Source organism: Electrophorus electricus, chromosome 3, assembly GCF_013358815.1.
Source record: "Electrophorus electricus isolate fEleEle1 chromosome 3, fEleEle1.pri, whole genome shotgun sequence".
Classification (NCBI taxonomy): domain Eukaryota; kingdom Metazoa; phylum Chordata; class Actinopteri; order Gymnotiformes; family Gymnotidae; genus Electrophorus; species Electrophorus electricus.
The window spans coordinates 23637587-23650456 of NC_049537.1; the positions used below are offsets into that span (position 1 = coordinate 23637587).

At 37.7% G+C, this 12870-nt stretch overlaps 2 protein-coding genes across 3 annotated transcripts; one reads left to right on the plus strand and one right to left on the minus strand.

The window, feature by feature from the left end:
• Positions 1-2559: 2559 nt before the first annotated feature.
• On the minus strand, positions 2560-3459 carry LOC113570563 (syntaxin-11-like). The gene has a single exon (XM_026999041.2). It carries the CDS (start codon positions 3457-3459, stop codon positions 2560-2562), a length of 900 nt encoding a protein of 299 aa, XP_026854842.2.
• A 1550-nt stretch (positions 3460-5009) lies between these two features.
• On the plus strand, positions 5010-6792 carry LOC113570548 (syntaxin-11-like). 2 transcript variants are annotated; one of them, XM_026999008.2, is made up of 2 exons: positions 5010-5162; positions 5678-6792. In XM_026999008.2, exon 2 carries the CDS (start codon positions 5690-5692, stop codon positions 6560-6562), a length of 873 nt encoding a protein of 290 aa, XP_026854809.2. In that variant the 5' UTR covers positions 5010-5162; positions 5678-5689; the 3' UTR covers positions 6563-6792. The 2 variants fall into 2 exon arrangements, with proteins under 2 accessions (XP_026854809.2, XP_026854810.2); XM_026999009.2 differs by having other exon boundaries at positions 5153-5237.
• The last annotated feature ends 6078 nt before the right edge of the window (positions 6793-12870 follow it).

Here is a 12870-nt window from a genome sequence, read left to right on the forward strand (position 1 = left end):
CTATAGACTATTACATTTCAGTTGTAAAGTACTGTGCAAAAATATTAGGCCACCCAAGAAGTGATCAGTTACTTATCTGAACGGCAGGTGGTTAATCAAGCAAATAGACAATAATCAAGCAAAACGTAACAATATGTTTTTGTTTCCTGTTTTAGCATGATAATGATTTCAAACACACCGGCAGTCAGAATAGACCTCTATCCGCAATATAAATGAAGATTCTACAAGAAAAACAACTGCCAAAATGTTCATTAACTATAACCGCTTAACTTAAACATCCAAGATAAAAGAAAGCAGTAGAACTAGTTTGTTGGGATTCTAGTTAGACACGAGAAGAATGTGGAAGGAAAAAGAGTGAAGTAACAAAAGGATTTATCTCTTAGTCACTGTAATTCAACATTCTGGAAATATTTCACCCAGACTAGAAGGAACTATTGACTTTTGTGGGGTCCTTTAGTATTTAACTGATACAGTCATACTTATGAGTCCTTGTGATTATTGAATTCTCATCCTCAGTGATTCTCATGAGGTATTGTGCAGTTGATTTAAAATAGCTGGGACATTAAGGTATTTTTTACTTTCTTAAAATGTTTAAATGTTTTACTTTTCCAGTTTCAATCAAATGTTCAAATACATTTAGTGAAGAAGTGTATTGTGGAACATCTATGCATGATGTTCTTCTGTATGTATCCAAAAAATAAGGTTACAAAGGAAGGTAAATGTGTACACAAGCATCACACAGTTGCTTATTTTCATCAAGGAAAACAACCACAACACACCTTTAGCCAGGGGCTATATATGAGTTTTGAATGGAACATTGGCCTTGGTTAACCAATGTTGCCATCTGCTGGAAGGCTTCACGCACCTTGCCAGGATATCAGCCCAAAGCAGGAGTCACTCCTCACTGCACCACCACTGCTGGCTCCGCTGTGCCATCCTCAGGGTGATGTATTGGGTGTGGCCCACCGTCACTGGCAATGACCATCATTTTATTTGGGTTCTTCCTGTACTGTATTGAGCTTCTGTAGAAAGGCCTCCACATGGACTTAAACGTCAGTAGGGACTGCATTTGAGCCATGCTCCATGATAATAGAGATTTCTGCTAAAGGGCATCATTGCCTTCATGGCAGTCACCTATTTGCCATCAGTAGGAGGTGCTGTTGTATTAAACCCTAAAGCTGTGCTCATGATACACCCTACAGTATCAAATGTACCTGTGCCCTTCCACAAAACAGACCACTAATACATTGATAGATGAATCCAGGGGGCAGACAGGATCCAGATCTGTTTATATCTTAACTTTTTGTGTTTTAGACATTTGACAAAGTAATATTAATTGACGTAATCTATTTTGCTTTTATCTTCCTTTTGAGCTCTTTCTGAGGATTCTCAAATAAAAAATAGAGGTGTACACTTGATGTTGTATAGAAGGTTCACTAGCCTGTTGAATGAGCAGAGCAGAGTGCAGAGGTGGAGGCAGTACTTTCTGGGGTTGGTTGTGTTTGGCTAAAATTTACGTTTGTCCACTGTAGTTTCCTGACAAATTTATCACACTAGTGAGGTTTAGTAACTAGCTCTTTATCCCTGAATATATTAATCTGTTAATACCAGTCTGTCTGGATTTTTGGCAATTGCAAGAAAGTTAAACACTGTATATATGTGAATATTTAGAAATATTCTTTTAAACCACATCACAGTGATGTATGAAATGTTTATTTTTGCTTCATCTTAAAAGATGAAGGAATCTATTTTCTAATCAAACAAATTAACAAAAATTAACAAACATGCTGTCGAACATTGACCCAGACTATAATCCATGGACAAATTTTGAAAACTTGGCTTTTATAACCAGATAGCATGATGTTTTTAATCACTTTTTTTTTTTTTTTTTTTACATGTGTTAGACTTTACCTAAATTATGTTTCCTTTTTATGGGATAAGGTAGATGATGGTAGTTCAATTCAGAAGGTACCTGTGCATAGGTTTACACTACCTCTAAAAAAAGATTGAGGATTTTTCTCTTTCCCCCCTCTCAAAGATTTACTAAAACAAAAAGAAGCGAGTAGAAGTATTCCACACATGACTGGATTAAATCATCATAGCTCTAGTATGAATGTAGTCAGTATTTTCATCTTGACTTTAAAATTATATATATTTTAATGCTGGCTGCAGTTTCTAAAGATACAAAGCCATATACATCATGAAGATAGATAATGTTTTAGGCAGTCATATCAAATACATGTGCTAAAGTAAGTGAATGGATATGATTATTAAAAATCCATTCATGGTAAATGTTCCCTGCTCACCCATTCCTCTCCCATTGTCTTCAAAGTTATGGCTTATAGAAAATATGTTCTTCATGTGAACACCAACCTCACTGAACTTTGCCCTTCACATAAACAAGTATCTCTACTTGACAGATATGAATCATGTCTGAGTTATGCCAAACTTAAATTGTTTGCAAAAATTTGGTTCAAAACAACATGGTTCAAAACAAAAATTTGGTTCAAAACAACATGGCTGTTAGAGCCCAAAGCCAAACATCTTTGGCCCAGCTGATCACTTGATGCAAGGAAAGCAGCCACAGAACATCCTCCTAAATGGATTTTTGCTATCATGTTTCTTTGCTCGGCCAAGTTTGAACAAGCCCTCTTTTAGTACAGCATCAGTTTTCTGAACATTGGTGTAGATGTAATCTATCATGGGCCCTTGTTCTTCCACCAGCATGGCCACATCCAGGAACACTTCATGGATGCTCTTGAGACGGTTCTCCAACTCCAGCAGGTCACGGTGTCTGCTCTCGATCTGGCTGAGCGCAGAGCGTGCTGTTTTCCCCTCAGAGAGGATGTTCTCACTGAAAACATTCCACTGGCCATTTTCCAGCATCTCCTCAATCTGCTCCCCTGTCACCTCTCGGCCTACGATCTCCATCTGCCGCTGGATGTGCGTTTTGCATCTCTCCCGATGGGTCATCTCTGTGTCGTTGTATTCCATCATTGCTTGCCTGAAGTTGTTGCTCAGGCCGGCATACTGTGTGCGTGCAATCCTGGCCACGGCAGAATTGATCCCATGCTCCTCTTCGAGGTCTTTGGCCTGAGAGTCAATCTTATGAAGGCGTGCCAACAAATTCTCCCCACGGCTTTTGATGTCAGCAGCAATGGCACTGGAGTCACGCTTTATGGTGCTGGTCCGAGTCGGCTCAGCGAGCAAGCGTGTGTTCTGGTCTCGGAGCCGCTTGACATCCAGACGGATGAGCTGAATCTCACGCCTGGTGTCCTGAGCCTCATCAAACACGGCCTCCATTTCATCGCTGTCGTCGTAAATGATGGCCTGCTGTGGGAAGTCATCTTCTAAGTCCACGTTGCTGAATGAATCAGAGACTGACTCAGCAAATTCCAACTCTTCCAAATTGCTGCTGGACTCAGAGAGAGCCTGCAGGTGACTAAGCCTGTCCCTCATGGCTACCTTAGGTGAGAATTAAAAAGAAAGCTCAACAGCACACTCTTATTTTTAGCCCCTGAGATTTTGGATTTGGGCCACAAGGTGAGGTGAGAGCTCAAATATCCCTTATTATTTAGATGAACTCCATCTTATATGTTTCCATTGATCAGTTAAAGTGCTCCTACAACAGCAATATGCATCAACAATAATTCAGTTAGACGACTGTTTTAAAAAGAGTATACATGTTAATCCCTTATTGAAAAGGCATACAAAATGCCTTGTCAAATCTAATTCCAGAAAGAAATGTAAATTGTCATCTTCAAATGAAACAAAAGTAGAAAGTTTCTATTGACTTAGAGACAAAAATATGGCTAGTCCTTCCTTATGAAAGGCCACCGCATGACAATGTGCTCTTAGTAAAACTATGTAAGGGAGGCGTCACTCACCAAACAAGTTTGCAAAGATAGTTTAAATCCTACTTATGTTCTCACATGGATTTATGTAAGGAAATGAAAGTAGAATTTAAACACATGTTAAAAAATGTAAATGCATATATTTGTGTTCTGTTAGTTATAACATGCATATTTGTTCATTTAAAAAGCATTTCACACAGATATATTTCTTTTTTACTAAAAATGTTTCTTAAAAAGTTACAAAAAAACCTAAGAGACAATTATCTTAAAGAAATTAAATACATTTATGTAAAATAATTACATAAAACTTTTATAATAATGGATCAGACTACCAGGTAAGGTTGTAGAGCTTTATAGTGACATGGTATCTTAATCTTTATACTAATGTATTGCCTCTTCATCATAAAGTATTATTAGGCTACACTTGTTTCACTCATAAAAACAATCTCCAATCCGATTAAATTTTTGGTTTCACAATACCTTATTGGTCTGCAAGAATTACCACTAGTGAGAACCAGTCAAAATCACGTCCTACACGTTCCATAACATCTTCAGAGACTCGGGTTTGCCAGCAACTAAGGGACATTTATCAGCGTGCGCAAAAGAATGTGCATTCCAGGGCGTACCTTGTACGCAAGACACGAACTTAAAATAACCTCATTGGTCTGGCAGCTGTCTGATACAGTAGGGTCGGTGATGTATTTCGTGTGAAATTATCTTGAGATCTTCGTGCCGTATAGACCCTATAGAGATGCACATGGATAAATATCAGTGGTCTGTACAATATGCACATGAATAAATATCACTATGTACAATGTTGTGCAGTCTTCTTCTTGGTTCAGCAAAAAAAGTGATGTTGCATAAATAAAATAAAATTTAAAAAAAACAATTTGATGTAATAAACATTACATTACTAAAGATATATGCATTGCTGTAACACATTATTAAAATGTGTTATGGATGTTTCCAGGTTCCGGATAGTTGCTGCCCCCTTAGGTCACTAACAGTCGCGTCATAGATGCGCTTTGGGAGGAAAAAAACAGGTGACAGGTAACCACCGCGTGATCTAAGCGTCATGTATACGAAATTTCCGCAAAACCATTACTTGAATATCAGCAAATCAGGTTAGTATAAAAATTTTGCGTCATTTGAAAACACCACACGGACGCTTGTCTAGCAGCGGACATTAAATTCGTATTTAAACGTGTTTTACGTTAACTTGTAGGATACGCTTGAGGAAGATTCGACGTCATTGCATATTTTTAAGAAAGTGGACTTCGTGGTTACGTTGTGAACGGGTTAAAACAGGTACTCTATTGTAGTACTTTAGCTGTCAATCATTCGTATCGTTAGAGAAGGGTTTGTTCGCGTTTCCGGAAAAGGGTTAGTACTACCGCTAAAACCTTTTTTTCCAGAATGTTCTTTTTAATTAGTTTAAGTAATTTCCTAAAGGTTTTACCTAGTTGCTAACCCGGAACAGTGGTTATGTTTGCTAGCTACCTTAGCTAACTTGAAATACGTGCAAAGCGAACAGGGAAAACACTAGATACAACGCAAGGCACGACCTTTCTATGAATTCTGCCGAAATTAAAGTACTCAGTCATGTCAATGATAAAAACAAAAGTTAAATTTCGGGAAATGCACGAATAAATAATAAATACTTTGAATACATTTAATTAAAAAAAGAAATAAAATAAAAACAAGTTTGTCTTGTTTTGCATAGTCGTCAAATGTAAATGGATTCGCAGAGCCAGACAGAAGGCTGTGAATGTCATGATATTCGTATCTGCATTTTAACACAATACCCATTTATTTCTCTTTAGCTTTTAACTGCTATGAGGGACAGACTAAGGCACCTTCAGGCACTGTCAGAGTCCAGCAGCTATGTGGAACAGCTAGATAATGCTGAAGCACTCCCACCATCCTGGAATGTGCATCATGAAGAGCCTCCCCAGAAACATAGCACCAGCACTGAGATGGAGGCTGTTCTAGATGAGACACATGACATCCGGCGGGACATTCAGCTTATCCTTTTGGATGTGAAGAACCTCAATGAGCAGAACTCTCGTGTTCGCGCCGATCTACCAAACTGCACTGCTATTAGGCAAGACTCCAACGCCATCGTTGCTGACATCAAGACCCGCGCAGAGGACTTGCTGGCGCGTCTGCGCAGGATGGATATCCGCGCCAAGGAGCTGGAGGAGATGCATGGCACCGACGCTGCCGTTTCTCGAATTGCACGTGTGCAGTACGCCGGCCTGAGCAACAGCTTCCGTCATGCGATGGTGGAGTACAATGAGGCAGAGATGAGTCACCGGGAGATGTGCAAAACATACATCCAGCGGCAGATGGAGATCGTGGGCCGAGAGGTGACGGGGGAGCAGATCGAGGAGATGCTAGAGAACGGCCAGTGGAATGTCTTCAGTGAGAACATCCTCTCTGAGGGGATGACAGCACGCTCTGCGCTCAGCCAGATCGAGAGCAGACACAAGGAGCTCCTGGAGCTGGAAAGACGCATTCGGAGCATCCATGAAGTGTTCCTGGATGTGGCCATGCTAGTAGAAGAACAGGACTCAATGATTGACTACATTCACACCAATGTTCAGAAGACCGACGCGGAGGTAAAGAATGTCCTCATGAAGCTTGATAGAGCCAAGAGACATGACAGGAGTAACCCCTTCAAGAAGATTTTTTTCAGGAAGCGTTGATCAACTCCCATCTTCACCCTGTACAGATTTCAGATTTTCATTGCTGTAGTGGTTTTGCAGAGTACTTCTTGAGATGCAACAGATTTTAAGTTCTTTATAGTCAAAGTGCAAGAAAAAAGTATCATAGACTGTCATAAATACTAGATGGTGTTTGAAGTTCAGAATAAAGATCCATATGAGTTGTTATTATTTTTCATACTGTGGAGAATGTCCTTTGTGTAGCTTTGTGGTAACCTAATAAACTATAAATGTAATTAGCATGTCTGAACATTTTTCATTGAGTTACAATACCATGAAAAGAGTTTGGTGCAATGGCATGTGTGTGTAAATGTTTTCTAAAATAGATTGGTTTTCAAAGTCTTTCAAAAAGGCTGGAGGGGGCTTGGCATTGTGTCACATCTGTTGTAGTGCTGGGACAGGCCCAAGCACTCATGAAGTTAGTGCCCTGACAAGACTTGCCTGAAAGTTCAGCAGTTTGAGAGCCCAGCCAATGGGATGCTTACGCAAGATGAAAGTGACGAGCAGTGTATCAAAAAAAAAAAAGAACCCGAGTTGGAGTTGTGTTGAAATATGTCATCGATTTTTTTTATATATATATATATATATATATATATATATATATATATATATATATATATATATATATATATATGAATGAATATTAAGTGTACATGAACCAGACATGAGTATAGCGATAGGCTTTGAGCACGCATATGCATATCAGTCGTCATTCCATGTGACGTTGGAAGCCTGACCGAAGGTGGAGAATATAATTGATGGTGATGGAAGGATTGGTGGTTGCACTGTGAGTGTTATCAAAAGTCATCCTGACTGAATGTCTTTAGAAGGACGTAATACAATTGGATGATGTGTATGTAAAAGGATAATGAACCTCAGTATATGTGTATGTTTATTTATATTGCATAATGATGGAAAATATGTGACTCACGGAAAAATGTATAGAGTACTTTACATGTGGTTCATGTGGCTGAACACGTTATATGTTTGCTGGGTACAGAGTGAGATTTAACTCCAGCAGGTTGGCAGTACTGCCGTATTATTCCGTGTGCGTCTATGGTAGCGTGTGCGCGTATTGCTGCATGCATACGATATCGTGCTAAGTTGTGTACTGGGTCTGTACATAGCTAGTTAGATAGAGTTCCCTTGGGGAGAAGTTGTTTTCTTTTCTTTTGAGTGGATTAGAGTGTTTAGGACCGTGTCTGATGGAGATATTTTGTTTGGGTTTCACCGGTTGTAAGTAAAAACCGTGTGGAGGAGCACCGTACGCAGCCAGCTGAGTGAGATCTACCTCAGAGGCGAGTGATGCCGATATCGAGTGTTTGCGACAATAACAGGGTATTAGGGGTTTTATTTTGTTTACAGGTTTCTGACTTAAACTCACCAAAGAGGTGAATGTTTCAATTTGATTTCCCAGGCATATGGATCCCCGGTTATAGACTGACACTGCTGATTTTATTTTATTTTAAGTGTTTTGTTCTTTTCTTATAATGTGATTCAAAATCACAGTCACTGGGATCTGTTGGAATAAAGACCTCGTAAGCCGTCAGTGTGGTTCCTTTCCCCGTCGTGTGTGTGTTGCAAAAACTCAGAAAACGGATGCAAAATTATGCCCTTGGAAAGTGTCTATGAGGTATTAATTCAATGTACCTGTAACTAAAACCGAGCATTTCACACAAGACAATCCTAATATTTTTAACTAACTGCTGAAATAAATATGTTTTTGGGGTTCGACGATGGCGCATTCCTTTATGCTCTCTCCTCATACTGAAGATGTTGGAGAATGCTAAAACTCCCTTCAGATTTTCTTTTGATGAGGGTATGAACAGTTCTCAAAGGTTGTACAATTCTTTGTGGAAGTGTGAGGCTGACATAGAGATTAGTTTTCAGGCAAAGATACAATATCAATAACCAAAAATTAGAATCAGAGATAAAAGCAGAGATCGTAAACAGGGTGTTTGGAGAGGTCAACAAACTACCAAAAACACATGAAGCAAAGTTAAAAAATCAGAGTCAAAAACAAGGGAATACAATATGACGGTAACAATGGCTCAAAAATGCCCATGGCAGGAATGGCAAGACTTTGCAGAGAACCATAGCCAAACACCAGGTTAATAGGAAGAAGGCAATGAAATAAATAATAAACACAGTCTACAGGTGCGCATAGTGGGTTGTCGTGGAGGTCAATCAGTATTTTGGGGATGGAGACCTCTTGCAGTAGGAACTGTTATTACGTCCAGGTTACTGAGCAGAGACAGACCTGACAAGAAGAGAATTGCTAATGTTTCCATATAAATAATACATTCTTTTACTATACAATAGGTTAATTTGTGTCTGTGTCACACTACAATAATAGGCTAGCTAATGTCAATCTAGTTCACATAGTATGCAACTGAAACAACCCATAATTAATATAACAGTAATTTATGCTTGCATAAACTACTGTAGAAGTGCTTCCTTGCTTGGAGATAGAACAACAGATGCAGAATGAACTGCTACACATGTTTCGATCGAATTACCTAACTTGATGGGTAAATAAGTGTGTCCCAAAACCATTCCCTTGTTTCCCCTTCTTGCTTTGTGAACTTTGAACTAGGTGATGATGTAAGGAAACAAGGAAATGGTTTTTGGGATACACATTTTTATGCATCAAGTTTATATGATCGCTGTAGTCATCACAGGATCATAATTCCAAAGCTATAGATAAGCAAACAAAAGATAAGAAAGCAAAGACATAGCACAAATATATCATGAAAAGACAACATTACTAGACATTATAGATTAAAAATTGGATTCAAAATCAATTTGGCCTATTGTGGTATATTGTTCATGTGTTTTATGGATTTATCATTTCCAAAAAGGAAGCGTTTTTTTTTAAAGTTTCCTTTAGGTTTTTTAAAGTTCCTGCTAATCTTGTTGTGCAGGTTTCTTCTTTGTGGCCTAATGCAAAAAAGTAACTTGGCAACATCAGCAAAAAAAAAAAGTTTATTAAAATTGTGCCATTTCACAGGTAGTGCCTTAAAACAATAACTGATCAGCTATTTTTCTGATTTATAGGCCTGCACTTATAGATTGTTTTGTTTCTCTTTATTATATCCTGTGTAGTCTAAGTGGGATTAACCATAATCAAAGATGTAAAGTATAAAAACCTTTGACAAGAAAGCATAAAACATAATTCAAAATGATAAGATTTTTTGCTCATAGATATTTCATTTCTTCCAGGCTACAACGGTAGAAGCTTAGTCCTGCTTCCTTTTGTAGACATCATGAAGAAGGCTATTTTCCAGATGATTCTGAAGTGGCCTTCATCAAGTTATGGAGAATGAAGATGAGACAATGTCTACTACTTTGTATATGTTTGAATGCGACATGGAAGACCAATTATTTCGTCTTACATTAAACTTACTTGACGTTGACCTATGAATGCATGGTTGACTATTATCATGGGAAGGATAGCCGATGTATATCCAGATAACAAATTGGCAAAGTAAGAACTTATTCGAAGTTGTCACAAATTATATAACATAGAGGTTTAGAACCTCAAGCTGAACTAAATGTCATTCCTAACACTTCCTAACATCATGTATAGGAACTTATTTATGGTCCATATAACCAGCAAATCTAAGATTCATGATGTTCAGATATTTTATTTTGGCCTATAGTAAAGGCTAATGACTCAAACAGGCAAACATATGACTGCACCGACCATAAAGACTTACATTATAGGCCATTCCTTTGTGCCTCTGGTAAGAAAGAAAGCTTCCAGTGGTAAAAAAAAAATTAAATAAATGAATGGCTGATAAAATTATAAAGTAGCCAGCACTTGAAATACGAAGCTGAATAATCTTCTGCCAATAAACATACATTCATGATATATAAATACATTTCTAATCACTCTTTATAATTTGATCACTCCTTGTTATTTTATCAGTAATCATTTGATCACATAATGTTTGCACTGCAGATTCAGCTGCACTATGATGTTTAACTTGGTTTATGTCCAGTAAACCTATTTCACAGTGTGTTTTTCCACCACAACTAACCTGCTCCCTGAGCTCGGATTCTGAAGTGGAACAGCCGAGGTTTCTGCAAACTGGCTAGTTACTAAAACCACTTTCTCAAATACCCCCTGTTCTGACTCTTTCTGAACTTAACCCCTCCATTGCACCCTCAGCCATTTAAGATTGGGATTACATGTTCTGCTACAGTAACATGAGATATGTATGTTTTATTATATTCTTGCTTCAGGTAGAGCCACAAGGTACCCTCAACGTTGCATTCAGATATCCTGGGTTCACACTTCTGTGTTCAGTACCTTTTATAGCTTAATGGCTTTGACCTTAATAGGCTATCGGCGGTTTGGTTATCTTACCAGTAGGGGACACTATAAACCAAAAAATGAATGTCTCTAAACCTACACAGTTTTGCAAAGACTAGCTGTGCATAGATCTGAACTCTAAAAATGTTTAGGCTTATCTGCAGCACAAAACTGCCCAGAATTGGCTAGAGTTTTGAAAGTATATAATAATGTGTTTTGCTTCAAAAGAAATGTTTACAAATTAAATATTCAGTACTTTTTAGAAATGTTTTACAGTGTGAGCCAAAAGATCAAGTTCAAGTTTGGTTTATTTGTCACATACATAGTCATACACAATATAACTCGCAGTGAAGTTTGAGAGTGCTCTGTCCAAACTGAGTGAAAAAAAACAGGGGTACATAAGGAAATATCTATCTATCTATCTATCTATCTATCTATCTATCTATCTATCTATCTATCTATCTATCTATCTATCTATCTATCTATCTATCTAGATAGATAGATAGATATACAAAAATATCTATAGTAATGTATGTACAATATATGTATAATATGTTTATATACACAATGCACAATGTATATATGGATATGTGGATGTATGTATGTACACAATGTACAGAATGATGTTTGTTTATTACCATGTACCATGCAAAAATATAGATTATTAAAAAGATAAGCTTTCAGATCTTTCAAAAAAAGTCTTTATAATGCATATCCACCAGCTACTGCTAGGCAATATAATTGTGTAAATGTCAGGTAAACCAGTGCAATTTAGCATGAAGAGACTTGAAGAGAGAGGGCTGAATCTGATTTTAATCATATTGACAACTAATGTCAGCCTGGGAGAAAATGAAGACCTGTTCAGCACATGTTATATATACCCTTGCTTTCCTCTACAATAGGAAAGGATCAAAACATGTGGGAGTAGAGAAATTACATTTGAAACCATTGATAGCATGCAGTGTTTATTACACCAGTTAGCTAGAAGACAAACTAATAAGTAGGAAAGTTTACTTTCCTTTATATAAAGTCATCATAGAATAATAATCAAAAGAACCCTCTCTGTATGGAAGAATTTCTGTAGTTAGTACATTTTAGCCTAATGTACAGTCTGTCTGATGCAGTTCTTGCAAGGCAGCATTTTTCCTGGTCAGTCTTTAGCCTTCATGGCATGACAGTTGTATGACTGGAACCCATTTCACAAATTTGTTGACATCCATTCCCTATCCATCACCATCACGCTAAAGAAGGTGCACCATGGATAATAACAACACAGTGGCAGGTGTGTGCTGTTCAGCTGTAGCTATTCAGTTGCAGATGTTATATGTAACATTTAATTCCCTTTGTAAGATCTGGGATTCTCTCAGAATTGAACTTATTCTCTCCGTGGCTTCTCTGCTGGAAATACGATCAAGCCTAGACCTCCTTATTAGACCCAGAGATAATAGGCTTCAGACTTACAAGTGATGTTGCACTGAGGTGTTATTTCATAATAATAAAACAATATAGAGCCTATTTTTCAGTAAATCAAGGACAAGTTGCCCATGCAAGCTACCGTTTGCCTTAGCAATGAAAGAAAATATATATGTTGCTCAAAATATTCCAAATGACGTAAATCTTGGTCTAGAATAACTGCAAATGCATTTTATCAATGCAAAAATTGCAGCATTACTGACATCTGCTGGTTAATTGGTTAATGGTTAAAAACCTCTTTACACACCCTTTCAGCCATGGACTCTATTCAACTCTGACATACAGTTGTTTTTTTAATTGCTGGATCTTATTTTTATATATGATTACATTTAGAATAATGTTATGGACAACTTTAAATAGGTTTATATGTAGTCTACTGCTGAATAAATAAAACTGAATGAACTATTAATGAACTATTACTCAACTTTCTCCATGCCCAACCACCCCAGAGCTCCATTTCAGCTCTCCTCCAGTTTTAAGACTGTTTTTGAAAAAAGTT